The sequence below is a fragment of the Felis catus genome, chromosome B1 (assembly GCF_018350175.1).
Source record: "Felis catus isolate Fca126 chromosome B1, F.catus_Fca126_mat1.0, whole genome shotgun sequence".
In the NCBI taxonomy this organism is placed as follows: Eukaryota; Metazoa; Chordata; class Mammalia; order Carnivora; family Felidae; genus Felis; species Felis catus.
Window position 1 is genome coordinate 159,358,842 of NC_058371.1, and position 18,274 is coordinate 159,377,115.

General features: G+C 37.8%; 1 protein-coding gene across 6 annotated transcripts in view; it reads right to left on the reverse strand.

The window, feature by feature from the left end:
* Positions 1-18,274, reverse strand: part of REST (RE1 silencing transcription factor) — a 99,754-nt gene that overhangs the window by 8,029 nt on the left and 73,451 nt on the right. For 3 of the 6 annotated variants that reach the window (XM_045056321.1, XM_045056320.1, XM_045056325.1), the window contains exons 4-5: positions 10,349-13,023; positions 7,137-9,099 (exon numbers count right to left, since the gene is read on the reverse strand). In XM_045056321.1, the coding sequence (XP_044912256.1) occupies positions 10,865-13,023 (2,159 nt within the window). In that variant the 3' untranslated portion in view covers positions 7,137-9,099; positions 10,349-10,864. Of the gene's footprint in view, positions 1-1,058; positions 1,166-2,648; positions 2,744-5,568; positions 6,595-7,136; positions 9,100-10,348; positions 13,024-18,274 lie in introns of those variants that run through there. The other 3 variants (XM_045056322.1, XM_045056323.1, XM_045056324.1) reach the window with 3 other exon arrangements.

Sequence of the window (18,274 nt, forward strand, 5' to 3'; positions counted from 1 at the left end):
ATTAGTTTAATTTCTATCCCACTAGAGCCCCCCACCCTACCCAGGAACTTTTGAGGTAGAGTAATTGCCAGGGTAGAACTTGGGCTTTTTTAGCTCCCTGGCTTCAATCCCATCAAACCGTAAAACCTCTCAACTTGAAAACTCTAACCAGATGTGCAAAAAAACAAACAAAAAAGGCACCTCTCTTCTAAATATCCAGTGTTCTCCAAGGGGAAAAGGAGGCAGACCCCACTACACATCTCAGCCTTGGAGGGTGGTGGAAGGAAGTACAATGGGATTACGTTCAACAAAAAGCAGCACAGGTTAAAAATGGTTGCCACCCAAAAGAAACAGTTTGAGCTATCCCCACCAGTTAATGTGAAAATGATCATCAAAGTGAAAAAATTAGGTAAGAGGGGTGCTTATGTGGCTCAGTTGGTTAAGCATCCGACTTTGGCTCGGGTTGTGATCTCTGGGTTCATGGGTCAAGCCCCACATCAGGCTCTGTGCTGACAGCTGGGAGCCTGGAGCTGCTTTGGATTGTGTGTGTGCGTGTGTCTCTGCCCATCCCCTGCTCACGTTTGTTCTCTCTCTCTCAAAAATAAACATTAAAAAAAAAAAATTAGGTAAGAAGTTATACCATGAAAGATTCTTTAAGAGAGAGGAGAGAGAATCCCAAGCTGGCCCCACACCATCAGCCCAATGCAGGGCTCAAACTCACAAACTGTGAGATCATGACCTGGGCAGAATCCAAGAGTCTGATGCTCAACAACTGAGCCACCCAGGCGCCCCAAGATTCTTAAAGCTGTATTGTGTATTTACAGAATTGTAAACAGTCTGAAGAGAACACTTAATTGATATTTACTCAAAGTGATCAAATTTTCTGGCAGGATTGGGGATCTGCAAAGGTCTCAAGACAGATCATCTACAACTTTTCAGACTCTGCTACGGAGCACATTTCCCATGTGTGTGAGCACAGCCCAGGGGATCTCAAGGGTCCTTTCCTCTGGAGTTCATGGACTTGAAACAAAGGCCCTGAAATAGCACCCTCTGTCTTAAGCTGCATGAGGTGGACTGACCTGGGCCTGCTTGCCAGTAAGCCAACTGCTGATCAGACAGTACTCCAGCCAGTGTTTGTGCAGAATTCAGCAGTCTTTGCATGCATTTACGTATGTGCGTGCTCACACTGAAAAACACCAAAAAGGCAGAAGACGAGGAGAGAAATGCCTATTACTATTACTGCTATCAGTATTATTTCTGTGACTGTTAACAAGAAATGAGACATGTGGGAGGACAGCAGAAAGAGAAGTTTTTTGTTTTTTTTTTTTTTTTTAAATTAAGTGAAAACATAGAAACCCATGTCAGGGACATCTGTCACTCTCTTTCCTCCCTGTTGTGTAGGGTGGATAGCCTAGGACTGTCTCCACCACTCCCAATCAATTCTGGGAGACTAGGAGACATGCACCTCCTGCCAAGTCTTCAAATTGTGATTTTAATCAATGGATCAGATGGGACAAAGAATCAGGGCGTATAATACAGCAGGCTCGCAGAGCCCAAGAACCAAGGGCATTTTCAAATAAATCCAGCTCTTTCCACGTTGTTATGATATTCTTATACTTTCAAATAGCTATGCACATAATGAATACAGTGGCTTATCTAAAAATGCCAGCTTAAATATAAAAACACAGCAAAAATGCCAGCTTCTGCTCTCAGAACTAGGCTTAAGTAGGATCAGGGCAAAATGGTTTTATCCTGGTTTATTTCGAAAAGGTGAAATAAATCTGACTACTGCTGGTAAGCTTCTCATATGGTCTTTAGTGAATATAAACTGGTTAGAAGTTATGATAGAGGAAAGCCTATTTAAAGAGTGTCCTTTTGGGGCACCTGGGTGGCTCTGTCAGTTGAGCATCCGACTCTTGATCTCAGCTCTGGTCTTGATCTCAGGGCTGAGTCCAGGCCTCACACTGGGCTCCACACTGGGCATGAAGCATACTTCAAAATAAAGTGCCCTTTTTATCATGTTAATAGAACATTATAATTGAGGACATTCAGATTAGATGGAAATCCTTTTGATCCCCATTCGTTTCTCCTTTCGTAACATCCATTTTCCCCACATAATATTCTTCATTTAATAAAGGCAATGTGGCACAGACCTGCCACTTCCTACTGTGACATCAAGCAATTCACTTGTCTGTAGGATGCAATGTGGGAATTAACCACCTACTTCTCAGTGATGATGAGGGGATTCAGTTAATGTGATGTGCTTAGAATACTGCTTGGTACTTACAAGTACTTCTACTCCTAGATGCTAATGCAGGATCTCCAGCCTGCGCTGTTTCCCAATGGCATGAGTGTCTCCAAGGTTGTCTCACATGGATCATGGGTCATATCTACTTTTACACAAAATCAGCCATTTTATTTCTAACAACAGCTTCCTTTAATGGAATTTCATACTTCCGTGCACAGGGCACAACAGCAACTCATCAGAAAAATCTTTGTTTCAAGCCAGTAAGATTCTCCCCACACTGGTGTAGTAGACATGACCCAGCTAGTTAGATCTATGCTCAAATAGGGACCTCTTTAAATTATTGTAATACCTTACTATATCATTATGTGGATAATTCATTCATCCCAGTCATGTTAGCTGAGTGTGAGGTACTATTACTTACCCACATCTATGCTGAACATTAAATATTGGACATGTTATTCATCATTCTGTTATTTTAAGCAACAGGAAAATAAACATTCCAAATATATACATCCTCTGTGTAAAAAAAAAACAAAAAAAATTTAACATAAAAAGTGCAAGACTTGATTAGTATTAGAAAACGTGAAAGAAGTTCTATCTTAAGAACACAAGCATAGGGGCACCTGGGTGGCTCAGCTGGTTAAGCATACCACCAGCTTAGGGCATGATCTTGCGGTCTGTGAGTTCAAGTCCCAAGTCAGGCTCTGTGCTGACAGCTGAGCCTGGAGCCTGCTTCAGATTCTGTGTCTCCCGCTCTCTCTGCCCCTCCCCCCAACTCACTGTCTCTCAAAAATGAATAAATGTTAAAGAAAATTTTTTTAAAGAACACAAGCATAAACCAATGTAATTTTTAAGACTGTAAGAAATTATGAGTTCTCTGAACCTCACTGTATATGGTTTCCACTCTCAGAATACCTCCATATTGTCAACCAATTTTGGCAATAAGGAGGCCAGAGAATAGGCATTAAAGTGATAAAAACCTGACACATCCACCCTTTGGAACATTATGCAATAGTTAAGAATGAGGAAGATGCTTAACTACTGACAAAGATCTCCGAATTCTGCAAATTGCAAAATCAATAATTCAATTTATGTCAAAGCACAGAAACAAAACATTTTAGTATGTATACAGATAGAGGTAAAAAGTTAACAGTAAACCATTCACAGTAGTTCACTCTAGAAAGAGTAAGGGTTTATAAGAAGAGAACTATTCAAGATGGATTCACTTATTTGAATTTTGAGAATTTACATACGTATTGTGATTTTTTAAGAAATTTTTTCTGTGCTTCAGAATTTATTTTCAATGTTTGAGAGAGAGAGAGAGAGAGAGAACGCACAAGCAGGGGAGAGGAGAGGGAGAGAGAATCCCAAGCAGGCTGTGCTGTCAGCACAAAGCCCAACGTGGGGCTCGATCCCATGAACCGTGAGATCATGACCTGAGCTGAAATTAAGAGTCAGACATTTAACTGACTGAACCACCCAGGCGCCCCTGAATTATGTGATTTTTTTTTTATTTGTTTCTTTTGAGAGAGCCATAGAGAGTGCAAGCAGGGAAGGGGAAGAAAAAGAAGGGGACAGAGGATCTGAAGTGGGCTCTGTGCTGACAGCAGAGAGCCCAATGCAGGGCTTGAACTCACAAACTGTGAGATCACGACATAAGCTGAAGTTAGGTGCTTAACCAACTGAGCCACCCAGGGTCCCCTGCATTATGTGATTTTAAAAAAACAATTAGGGCACACACATGAAGAAATAAAAGGTGTATGTAGCATTTCAAAAATCAGTGTAGAATTAGGACATGATTCTCTGAAATTGCCCCTTCTGGTGACAGAATCTTGACCACAGGTAAATTTCCACCTGCAGTTTATCCCTTAAGACATCCCAGCAAGCTTTCATAATTTTACAATACTGTTAGGACTTATGCAGAGAGAAATCTGGTATGTTTCTAAGTATTTGGTCATAAATAAGAATCCTCAATGTATTAACAGAATGTAACTTAGCCTTATTAAAGGAGTCAGAAAGGGCAACCCCCCCACTGGCTGAATTGAGGTAAAATGCATGAAACAAGAACTGGAGTCTATGGGAAGAAAAAGCCCCTCTTGACAGACCCTGTACCAGCAAACAGGAGGTATAATTGATTCAAGCAAAAATAATTATACGCTAGGGGCACCTGGGTGGTTCAGTTTTCAGCTGGTTAAGCGTTCCACTCTTGATATTGGCTCAGGTTATGATCTCATGGTTTGTGAGGTGGAGCCTGTTTGGGATTCTCTTTCCCTCCCTCTCTGCCCCTCCACCGCTCATGCTCTCTCTCAAAAATAAACTGTAAAAAAATATTAATTATATGCTAAAATCATTGGGTTTGTTGAAAGTTCAGATAGTTTCAATATATCCTCCCACAGAATATTATAAAGGGAAAAAATAACTTTACAATGGAGAAATCTGGTGGACAACACCTTAACTAAGAGTGAACACCAATAATGGGTTAAACTGACATGATGTGTGCCTTCTGGTACAATGCACCAGTATTTAGCATTCCTTCCAAAATGCATAACCTGAATTGAGGCATGAGGAAACAACTAGAATAATGTAAATTAACATTTTTTAAACAGCTGGCATGAACTTTTCAAACTCTTACTGTTGTGAAGAACAGGCTAGAGGACTGTTCCAAATTAAGAGGAAACTGAAGAAATGAGACAACAAATGCAATGGGTGATAGGAACAGGGGGATTGTTAAAGGTTACTAGTTAAGACATTTGGCACAATTTGAATATAGATTGTAATATAAATACTATACCAATCTTAAAAGTTTTAAATTTGATAACTATATAATGTGGTTGTGCAAGAGAATGCCCTATCCCTAGGAGACACAAACTGAATTTTCAGAGATAAAGGGGGTATGCCACTTAATTTCTGGTGGTTCAGCAAATCATACATACATAATATACAGAAAGCAAATGTGAGTGAATCCACATGCAAGGTACACAAAATTTCAAGGTAACATTTTTTGCAACTTCTCTGTAAGTTTGAACCTTTCTTAAAATCAAGTTTCTTAATAACTCTTTCTCAAGATTTGCTATTTCCTGCTACTTGGATTGACTCTCTTTGCATCCAGAAAAATACCTTTGCCTATAAATGAAGAGATTTCTGCATTATCAGAATTTTAAAATTACAGTAAAACTGCCATCGTATATCAATTAGCTGAAATCAAGGAAAAACACTCACCACACACAATTCTCGGCCTGGGCAACCATTTACCCTACTAAGGACCAGGACCTATTTTAGCCGCTTAAATAAAGCAATGAATATAAAAGCATTTGGAAAAAAAAATAAAAGCATTCTGACTCTTAAGATATTACAATATAGTTTAATACAAAAGCCCACGTACTACTTTAACATTAAAAGCTCAGTTTTGCAAGACAAGCAGGTGACCTGTACAACTTAATCACGCCCAAATAGAGGAAGGACTTTATATTTAAGGATACTTACTTGGCTTTTCATGTAGCTAAAAGAGGCCCTAATAAAAGCACCAGCGTAAACGCTTCATAAGCATTTAACACTCAAAGCCACTCTTTGGATAGTAATTCCATATGTCCCCTTTTATAGATGAAGAAATAAGGTCAGTAAAGTTAAAATGGTTTGCCCATTAATAGTGCTTAGGAAGAGAGGCCCATTGTGAACCCAGCTCTATCTCAAAGGCTGACAGAGTACTTGATACAGTGAGCATCAAAATCCTTTGAAAAGGCAATTTCTTAACACTGAAACTTTCCCTTATTACCAAACACTAGCACATTGTTCTTAGCACCTTCACCAATCTGCCTTTATGGAGCTGAGGAGAGTGCTGTGAAGTACCCTGGCTGGAAGCTCATACTTCTACACTGTAACTACCTACAAATGAGTCAAGCCCTGAGATCTTGGGGAGAAAAAAAGATGGCCAACTGGTTAAGCGTAAATGTAGCACAAATGTAGACATCCTAACAAGGGTAAGCCTCTGGAAAAGAGGTAGAAAGGGACTGGAGAAAGACACTTGTAACCACTCTTTCACTCATTAAAGATAACAAACCAAGTCAGACATCAATAGCATTTATATTCAAGATAAATTCCCCACATATCCTTGGTCGGGCAAACTTTCATGCTCCTTGTTCTTGATTCTACCACGCCAATAAAATAAATCTTGCAAATTCATTTTGCTTTTTTGCTGATAGGAGTCTTGCAAAAGAAGTCAGAAGGTGAATCTCTCATCAGTATGAAACGTCCCATTCTTTAGGACTCAATATATTCCGGGTCACTTGCCGTATCAGGACAGAATGCAATCCAGTTGTTTTGATGTTCTGCACAGTTTTCTCCATCACCCTCTCCCCCTTTTTTTCCACCTCAACAAAAACACATTAAAAGCACATGTTTTTCCATTAACAAAAAAAGCAGACTCTTATTAAGAACATGGCTTATCACTTTCCCTTGAGTTTCATTTTCTTCTCAGAGCTCCGCTAAACACAGTAAAATTCTTAAAATAGTACCCTGGCTGTCAACACTCAGTGTAATTCAACTTATTTTCCCTTCAATGCATCTTTTTAATTATGAGTCAAAATGTACTAACACCAGGCCTGCTACTACTGAGAAAGGATATTTATGTTAAAACTGTTAAGGGTTGGGAAGTAATTACTATGTAAAACCTACTATGAATTGTCTTTAGGTTGTTTCTTCCTGATGACCATCTCTGAGAAAGCACCATTTAGGAAAGATATGCTTTGGACTACTACCCACTGGATTGTTACCCCAAACAGACTGCCATGACCTTTCTACCTACCACGGGCTATCAGACGTAATAGTTTTGGAATTAATATACTTGCAATTACAGCAAAACAAATTTGGTTCTTCAATACTTGATGTACCAATAATAAACAAAGGCATAAAATGCTTTTTAAAACTTTATTTCAACATAACTATGCTTACAGAAATACACTCATATTGGTTAATAGAATGCAATTTAAGTTTAACTTATCCTACACAATTTGGACCAAAAACTTGGTACATGGTTTAAGCATTTAAAAAAAAAAAAAAAAAGATTTGCAATCTGGTTTATTTTTCATCTATCATAAATGTATATAAAAGATCCTCCCATCAAATGCTGCTAAAGCAGGCAGCAAGAACCTTGAGAAATTAACCTTTGGTTTGTCTCGGAAAAATAACACGTATTGCACTGTAAAAGTTTATAAAATTGGTGCAACAAAACATTGTTGTAATGTTTCAATGCCAGTTTAAAACGATCAATTAACTAGTGGATGTTGAAAAGGGTGGGGAGAGCCTATGCACACACGTGAAAATGTAAAAGCTATCTGATTTAGTTAATATTGCATGTAGATTGTAAGTCTACACAAACCAAGATTCAGATAATTTCTTCAATCTGAATTAACACTATCAGCTCAGTTCATCTGCTGAGGTCAACAAGGAAACTGCACACTAGCTGTTTTTCTGATTTATGCAAAAAAGAAAATTAAGTTTCTTCCCCAGCTTTTCAGTCCAGAACTGATATTATACTACAGGCAAGGTATTCCTTCCATTGTCAACATTCATGGGGTGACATGTGATGAGGTCTACTTGGGTTTAAATTTACCTGCATTAGCACTTATATGCAAAATAGTCCCCAAAGTTAAAGACCACATGACCTTAGAAGTGACTCTAAAAAATAAAATGGCCCTTCTTGGAAGACTAGAGCAAAACATCCAACCATAGTTATAAGAAACCTTATCAGAAATGTAGCCCCTTATGAATTACACCTCAATTTAAAAAAGTAGCCCCAAAGAAGCAGCTCTGAAAAGAGGAAAAAATATAACTTAAGATATCTTGAAGACCAATGTGAATATAGGTTCAAAAGATAGATAAAAGAGATACATTTTCATAAGACTACCTAGGATTAGGCTTATAATGTATTCTAGCATTTCAAGTTTATCTCTAGTTACTAAACATCAATTTACAAATAACATGTTCACTTTTTATTCCTTTAACAAAAGGGAAAATTCTAGTTTCAATTCTATCCAGTGGAGGGGAAACTGAGAAAACAAAGATTCAAACAGTTCCATGCAAATATCACATTTTTCAAATGGAAGAACTCCCAACTAGACCAGAAGTTCATATTACTAATATATTTTTCATTGAAACAATTTTTAACAAGTACAAATACATGGCATTAAAGTTCAGAACCTAATATAGGCCTGACAATCAAGTCCTTGTTTTCTGGAAGAAAGGCCTCAAGTCCCACTCAATTTCCAGTAACAATGTTTTCACAGATCAATTTAATAATAAGGGGTTTTAATTTCCTTCATATTTTTGTTTTTACCATTCTAGTCTTAAAAACTAGGTAAGAAAATTTGTCCAATTCCCTAGAAGTCTAATTGTTTTCTTTTGTAGCATGAAAGAATCCACAAAACTTTCCCCAAACTGATTCCCAATCTCCAATCTGTACTTAACATGAGTCTTTTCATATATAATGTAAAAGGTAACTTACATAAAATGTACCCATGAACATTAAAACTAGTTGTTAGAAAGATTTAACTAGCTTTATAATTTAAGTTTTAAAACATAAATATTTGCAGCTTGATCTTCTGTTGACAATGATTGTCGGAGCCATGAATTCACCTAGAATTCAACATCATTTACAAATTCCCATTCATGCACACAAAACACACACCATTAACACACAACTTACTCCTCATGTCTTGAGAGAATCTTCTCTTCTTTAAATCTTTGGCCTCCCAGTCAATTCCGAGTTCAAATGTCTTTTAACTCAAACTTCACTCTCAGATTTTTAACAAGTTTTCCACCCACACTTCATCAATGCTTTTCCTAATCTTTCATGTTGCATTGCCAAACTCTGAAACCTGCCTCAAAGAGATCATCAGATAAAAGAAAATAAATGACATAGAAAGTGGTTATTTCAGAACAGAACATGGGAGGATCAGCACTGTTCAAGATTCCCTGTTGGGATCACACTTTTACTGTAATGAATAATTGCTATCAGCAAGAAAAATCCAATGTTGGATTCTTTCATATTCTTTGGCAACTGGCCAAAGAACCTACCAAAAAAGTTTGGGAGTACACTCTTTCTTCATACAAAGTGCCCCCATGGGAACACCAGGATAGCTGCAATTCATTTGAGGCCTCACCTGTAGAAAGTGGCTGTCAGAGACAGCCAGGACACCCACTAGTTTGTGGAGATCCCTGAGAAAGTGTGATTTTTAAAATCTGGACTGTACTTAAGTTTCACCTGCCTTTTTGCACTGTATTCATAGGAAGTAAGTAGCAGCTGGTCTCCCAGCACTCATACTACTTCTCTCCACCTAGGTTTCCTGTGTAATTGCTATGGCTTTGGACTCTCACAACTGATATTCTGTATAACTTGAAAGAGTAATTATGTCTCCTAATTCCAGGTTTGCAGTTTCCAAATATCACTTTCAGTTCTTTATTCAGCCAAGTAGCCATATGGACACCAACCATCTATGTAAAAAGGTTTTCCTCAAAGATATGACTTAACACTGAACATTTAGGAAGTAGCTATACTAAAACAAGCCAAAAATTTTCACTTATGGTTGGTTTCTGAGATAAAAATCTGTTCAATATAGAGCCTAGTGGTTTGTTTCTTGTACAGGTCAAATGAGAGCTGTGAATTCACTACATCCATTTAAAATAAATAACTTATGTGAAATACAGATTCTGGCATAGATACAAGATGTGAAATTCAAAATCAATGGATTGAACCTGCATGTTTCATTTGCTCACAAATTTGCACACATATTCTGCAAAAAAGACAATTGCAGCAAAGGAAAAGGAAAACTGCCCTTTTGCAAACAAGACTAAAAGCATCCCTCCAAAGAGGACAAAATAAACATGCATATATATGTATAAAGTGTTACTGTTCAACACAAATGCTATTTCTAGAAAAAAATTGAACTGCATAGGTTAAAAAAAAACAACAATGTGCAACATCTTAAGCCATTAAAGCACCAAAAAAAAAAAAAAAAAAACAAAAAAACAAAAAACCCAAAAAACCACACACACCAAAATCATTGTTTTTATGACAATTAACACACACAAATAAGAAATATTGATCAAAATTCAGGAAGTAAATACCTGGACTGATACAATGTCCACTGTTGGGAGAATTTTTCTTCAATTTAACTGTCTCTTCTCATCTCTAAAAAAATTTTAAAGTGCTAACTTTATATAAAGCAGGCAAATTTTTCAAGTAATTTGCTATTTACGTATGCCAATTTTTATAGCGCTAAACCAGGAACTAAGAAAACACTAAAGTGAAACAAGAAGACAGACATGGCGAGAAAAGTGACAAATTACAGCCAGACAAAGCAACGGAATGCTACAATACCACCTTGGCCTTCTCATTTCAATTAAATGTATAAACTAACAGATTTCGGAGTCTGCTGGTTTAGTACACTAACTTCCTTGGATATGCTAAAATTTACCCATCAATAGGTGTACAGAGTCCTAAGGAAAAGAGTGCCACTTAAAAATCAACATTGGACACTAATTAAAGCAATTTAAAAAATAAAACGTTGTCTATAACTATAAATGAATATTAAATGTAATAGATCTTATAAACTAAGAACTGAAGCCTTATCCTACGTTTAATTACTCCTGCCCTTTAGCTGCTTTTTCAAGGAAGTATACATTAACCAAATGGCGATTGAGGTGCTTGCTATAATCTTTCTCCTTTCGAAAAGAACGATCACAGAAGATACAAACAAAATCTCCCTCAGCCACTTTGCCTGCCAAGGCCTCCTTAGCATTTTTCCTGCTGGTTTCTTGTGGAACTGGCCGGGCCCCATTCAATCCAGAATCATCACTACCCTCTGACATGTTGTCACTTAGATCACTTCCATCATGACTATGGATGCCTTCGTCTTCATCCATTTCCTGAGACTCATTTACTGCCGTGGTGACAGGAGGTGATGTCGCAGTAGTTTTGGACACTGCTTCATGGTTTTCTATTGCTAGGGGAAGCAGCAGTGGTGACATTTGTTCTTCAACTGCTGAGTCTTTGCCAGGGGGATTCTCTGTTTTGTTCTCATCAGTGTCCATTTCCATTTCACAAAGCATTGCGCCAGCCTGACACTTACCATCTAAAGTTTCACCCTCTGGCATATTCAAGTTTTGTTCAGAGGATGAAATATTAGCAGATTCATTGATAATAGCAGCAACACCAGCTAGACTTTTATCTGCCTCTTTTACTTCTTTTTGAAGAGGGGCTTCTTTATTTCCTTCGTCTTCGGTGAATAATTTTTGGTCTTTTGACTCCTCTTCTGTTAAGTTTTCCTTTGGCAGTGGTGTTGATGGTGGTAAGAGATCTCTCGCACCCACACTTTCCTTTAGAAGCTGGCTATCTTTAACAGGCACTAAGCCAAATTCAATAAGGACTTGCTCCTTCTGTGCCATTTCACTCTGCGTGTGGGACTTTTCCTTTTTATTATCTTTTCGAGGAGACCTTTTGGGAATTGGTTCCATGTGAAGAGGAGGCTCTGTGGGAGGAGGCTCCGTCTGAACTACCTCCATCTGAGCAGGCCCCACAGAAGGAGGGGACTCTGTCGGAGCAGGCTCTGTGGCAGGAGGCGGCTCCCTCTGACCCATATCCATCTGAGCAGGCTCTGGGACAGGAGATGGCTCCGTCTGCCCAGGCCCCCTTGGAGAAGGCTCCGTCTGAGCAGGCCCCCTGGGAGAAGGCTCCGTCTGAGCAGGCCCCCTGGGAGAAGGCTCTGTCTGTGCAGGCCCCCTGGGAGAAGGCTCCGTCTGAGCAGGCCCCCGGTGAGCAGGCCCCCTGGGAGAAGGCTCCATCTGCACAGGCCCCCTGGGAGAAGGCTCCGTCTGAGCAGGCCCCCTGGGAGAAGGCTCTGTCTGTGCAGGCCCCCTGGGAGAAGGCTCCGTCTGCGCAGGCCCCCTGGGAGAAGGCTCCGTCTGAGCAGGCCCTTTCTGAGCAACCTCCTTCTGAGCAGGCTTGCTGCTTTTTTTACTTGACTTATTTTTCAGAGTTTTCTTCTTTGTACTTTTTTTCGTGCAGGTATTTTGCTTTTTATTCTCCTCTACTTTGTTGTCACCTTTTGGCACTTCCTGATTATTTTTGGATTTGCTTTCTGCCTTCTTTTTCTTTTTTGTCACAGGTTCCTCCTCGTTAACAGGATCTTGTAAGGGATGGGCTTCAGCTTCCATCTTCCTTTTGCCTTTCTTGGTTTTACAGGTTGCTTCTGAATTATTTCCTGTGTGCACATCCATTTCTTTAGTTTCCATTGTTGATTTGCGAGTTCTGGTAGTCACTTGGATTGAAGCATTACTACAAGACTTTTTCTCTTTTGAAACATTATCTTTTTTCTCCACTTTTACAGACTTTTCATTTTTCTTTCCAGCCACATCCCCCTTTATTTTTGTCTGTTCTATTTCTGTTTTTTCATTGGTAATGTTGTTATCAGGCAAGTCAGCCTCTCGCTTTTTGGTTTTCTTTAGTTTCACTTTTGAGACATCCATTGTTTTATTAGGACAAGTAGGATGCTTAGATTTGAAATGATATTGCAGATTACACTTCTTAGAAGCTGCATAGTCGCATACAGGACAATTGAACTGCCGTGGATTCACATGTAGCTCTACATGTTTTTTGAAGTTACTTCTATCTGCTGTTTTGTAGTCACAATGTGGACAGTTAAGAGGTTTAGGCCCATTATGAACCTGTCTTGCATGGCGGGTTACTTCATGTTGATTAGAGGCCACATAACTGCACTGATCACATTTAAATGGCTTCTCACCTGAAGGTAAACAAGAGATGTTAGAGAGGACAGAGATTAAGAAATGAATTCAAGTTTTTATTAAAATATAGGGAATTGGATATATGTTTAAAAAACACACACAAAAACTATTCATTGAAAAGACTGTATCATGCACTTTACATTTACCATATTTATTTGTAGATCTTTTCTCTACCCCTTGACATTAATTCTCACACCAAATGCAGGAACAATGATCTCATTTGAGCATCATCTTCTAAAAAGTTCATGAAGCTAGAGCTCTCAAACACTATACGAGAACAGCAATTCATCAAGAAGTACACAACAATTATTGGCAAAGTTAGTTGGGTTCTGGATGTGAATTTTGGGACAAGGGCACTCAAAGAGAAAAGATAATTTTAAATGTTTTATGTTCAGTTAAAACAAATGTATAATGGAGCAGAATATAAAATTCCCATCCATTTTGAAGATAAATCTTGAGACTTCAAAAGAAAGATCTTACACTCCAGGCTATATTCCCAGATCTTCCATGTAGAAGTTGTAAAACAAAAGTTTTGGCCTCAGGGAGCAAAAGGCCTTTTCTTTAAATTTAACTCTTTTGTCCATCCCTGCAAAAGTAAAGTTTCACTCAGCAAATTCTTCCAGCCAGAAGTGTTATTTTAAAGCAAAAATATAGTAAAGCCAGAAACCTTTTCTTAATTTTTCCCTACCTTCTTCTAACAAACGAGCAAAGAAACTACATAAATGAGAAAGGGCATACAAATAGATATGGTATGTAAAATAATTGAAGAAAGTCATGATCACAGATCACAGGTACATACAAAACCAAAACCACCCCCACCCCCAAATTAAAGGTGTAAGATTAACACATTCTACCTGAATACATACCCATCTAGATCACACTCTAGTAAATATTACCAAATGGTATCCATACCCCACTGGTCCAATGGAATGCATAGTAGAAAAATGGAAATTGACATTTATGAAAATTCATCTCTCAAACATTATCAAATTCATAGCAAATCTAATTTTTTCATAAAGCAAATTTCTCAGACATTAAGTAAAACCATGGTAAGCTTTACATGATTAAAAAAATGTCTGATGATAAAAATAATCACAAAAACAAAAACTTATCCAGGTATATCAGATTGGCTATATAGCTAATTGGACAACTCATTTTCCACATTAGTCCACTAAGAGATTCATAAATAGAGGTTTCTACAACACGCTGCATTACTTGGCCCTTTCTTGTCCTCTCCATAAATGACCTCAGTGGAGATAAACATTTGCTTAACATATATAGACACAGAATGGGGAAAGACAGGTGACATAATGGTTAAGGATTTCTTCTAGAGGGGCACCTGGGTCATTCAGTTGGTTAAGACTCCACTTTTGACTTCTTCTCAGGTCATGATCTCACAGTTCATGGGATGATGCCCCACACTGGGCACCACGTTGACAGTGTGGAGCCTGCTTGGGATTCTCTTTCTCCCTCTCTCTCTGCCCCTTCCCCACTCATACTCTCTCAAAATAAATATATAAACTATTAAAAAAAAAAGAACTTTTTCTAGAATGAGACTATCTGGGAGATCAAATAAATATGGGCTCTTTTCCAACTCACTGATATTAAGCAATGTACTGAAAACTGTAAGGTTCAATGTCCTTATCTGTAAAATACTTTAAGTGCTGTGAGCTATAAATAATTTAATCTATATAAAGCACTTAGTCTGGAGCAAAGAGTCAAGCAGTCCAAATACATTACCTATAAATCATCACTTTCAGAACTGGTAATTTAGTATGGGTAAACAAAAGGCAAGATTCATGTGTTTATCCTGCCTTTCCATTTTTTTAAGTTTATTTATTTATTTTGAGAGAGAAAGAGAGGGAGAGAGAAGGAGAGAGAAAAAGAAAAAGAGAGAGAGAGAGAGAGAGAGAGAGAGAGAGAGAGAGAGAGAGAGAGAGAGAGAATCCCAAGCAGGCCCTGCGCTGTGAGTGCAGAGCCCAACTTGAGGTTCAATCTCACGACCAGGAGATTGACCTGAGCCAAAATCAAGAGTCAGATGCTTAACTGAGTCACCCAGACACCTCTATCTTCTTTTCCATTTAAACCCTACTTCTAATAGCTGATGAATGAAGTTTATCTTTTTATGAAAACATTTGTGCTAATAGAAATATCACCATTGTATAACTCCTAACTAATAAGGGTATTTACATAGCAAGCATCAAAGTGCTAGCCTCTACATATGAAATGGTCAGAGAAAGGGAGTTCATAAAAATCTGTTTAAATTTTGATGGCAAAGTTTACTTGCTCCATTCCTTCCGTCAGTTTTATTTTCTTGACATTAAATATTGCTTGTATTAGAAGATTTAGTCATCAAAACTTTATAGTTTATTAGTACCTAGGTAAATAAAATTTTTTGCCTTGTATCAATGATTTTAACTTAATTCCTTTCCAATTCTAATAATATTTATCTGTTTTTCATCTTTATACATGTATCAGATGCCTATTTTATTCTTCCCAAATTAACTTAAACGTATACAGCAAATTCAAAAGGGGAAAGTTTTTTTATATGCTTTACACGTTTTTATCAAGAATCTGGAAAGAATAGCAAGGGACCTTTATAACCTTTATTTATTTTTGACAGAGACAGAGTAAGAGCAGGAAAGGAACAGAGAGAGGGGGAGACACAGAATCTGAAGCAGGCTCCAGGCTCTGAGCTGTCAGCACAGAGCCCAATGTGAGGCTTGAACCCACAAACCACTAGTTCATGACCTGAGCCGAAGTCAGATGCTTAACCGACTGAGTCACCCAGGCGCCCCACAAGGGACTTTTAATTAGAGAGTACTGAGGCACACAATTGATTACTACCCAGCAATAAAAACAAAGTTCTGATAAAGCAGCATGGGATGAATGTCAAAAACATTTTATAGAAAAATATTACAGTAATCTTTTTGATAGAAGTCAGAGTATCAGTTGGGGGTAGACTATGAGGGAGTACTGACTGGAAAGGGTAAGGGGAAAACTTTTCTGAGGGTGTAGAAATGTTTCAGTTCTTCCTCCAGGTGGCAGTCAAACAGGAGAAACCATGTGAAGTCACTGACCTGTACACTTCAGATACATGTATGCATTTTCACATGTGTAAATTGAACCTCAATATAATACTGTTTAAAAATTTATTCTATACACCTGAAATTAACATAACATTATATATCAACTATATTTCAATAAAAAATGTTTACTGACAACAAAACCCCAAACTGCATAGTAAGTTGAATTTGACATGACATGTTAAAATGGGAAAAAAGACAAATATCATATGATTTCACTCATATGTGGAATTTAAGAAATACAACAGAAGAACACAGGGGAAGGGAAGGAAAAATAAGATAAAAAGCAGAGAGGGAGGCAAACCCTAAGACTCTTAAATACAGAGAACAAACTGAGGATTGCTGGTGGGGAGGTGGGTGGGGGATGGGCTAGATAGGTGATGGGCATCAAGGAGGGCACTTGGGATAAGCACTGGGTGTTGTATGTAAGTGATGAATCACTGAGTTCTACTTCTGAAACCAATACTACACTGTATGTTAACTAACTTGAATTTAAATAAATATTTTTTTTTAATGAGGGGAAAAATAAAATAGCAAACAGGGAAAAAGCTTATTCTAGAATTCATGAAGACTGTCAAACCACAATATCTTTCAAATAAGTCCAGCTATTAAAATAGTGCCTCCATAATAATTATCAAATACTTGGTGAAAGGAAAATAAATTTATTGCTGAATAAAATATTTTTCCACCTTAAAAAGAGTAATACATGGAAGTGGAACTTGGTAAGTTGTTAATCTCCTTTAACAAACATCTATTATACTCATTATGGAAAAATATTCAAGATGAACTCCTATGCTAGCAAGATGGGGTACTAGCCAAATATTGTAACAGCATATACAAAACAAACTAGATGTATTTCATCCAGAATGAAGTATCTCATCCAGGATGAAATGGTACCATTTCTGAGAATAAGAAAGGGAGAACATATAATGTCAGTGTAATTAAGACTAGCCAAGTGAAGGATACTTTAATACCATTGGGGAGAAACACCAATAAAATGGAGAATAACACCAGATAAGGTTAGATTAATTTAGTATAACAATTTTTCACCTAATCAACATTTTGATCCTTTCTTACTTTGCCCTAAAAAGACAAACCCTATAGATGAAGCTAAAATGTACCAACTCCATAGAGCCTAATCTCTTCCAAAAATAAGAGACTGAGCACAGTTTTCTTCCCTAAAATACACTCACATGAACAAGGAACAAACATGCCCATGGGGACCTTAAAGTTCAGACTCCAGGCCACAGATGAGGCACCCAAGATATTCACTCCATGCAACCCATTAAAAAGAAAAAACTACCAACCCAATTTGATCTAACATAGCCTTACTTTACTTACAAGTGCTACTGGCAACTTCTATTAAAAGCATTAAAATATAGGATCTGCTGGAAATAACTGCACACTCATACACAAAACAAACTATTTCCTATTTGAGTCTCAAACCATTGGCATCCAATAAAAGACAATATCTGCTCTCTCTATACACTGTGGTTTCAATTTCATTATGCTATAGCTTCTTGAGCCATTTTCTGAGCCATAATTTCTAACACTGCTGATAACTGAAAACGGGAGGGTAGGCAGTTTAAGGCGAAATCTTAGCTCTTCTTCTGATTTAAAGGAATGACAACCTTAGATAAAGCATTTATCTTACACCTGTGTCCTAATCCATAAACTGGGATTAAGTATTTTAGGAGTACTAAGATTAATTTTTCAGTGCCTGGCATGCATATAATAAATAATAGCTACTACTGGGATGCCTGGCTACCTCAGCCAGCAGAGCATGCAGCTCTTGAACTCGGGGTTGTGAGTTTGAGCCCCACATTGGATGTAAAGATTACTTAGAAAAATAAAAGCTTAAAAAATAATAATAGTAGTGGGACACCTGGGTGGCTTTATCAGGTAAGCACATGACTTGATTTCAGCTCAGGTCGTGATCTCACAAGTTCATGGGATCTAGCCCTCATGGGGCTATGTGCCAACCACAAGGCATTCTCTCTCCCTCTCTCTCTTAAACATTAGAAAAAATAGTAGCTACAACTCATTAAGAGACTTTTAAAATACTTGCTGTACTATAACAGCGACTAAGGAGTATCATCTTTTTTAACATAGTGAAGAGATTCAAAAGACAACAGCTAACAAACACAAAAATTACTCACACAAA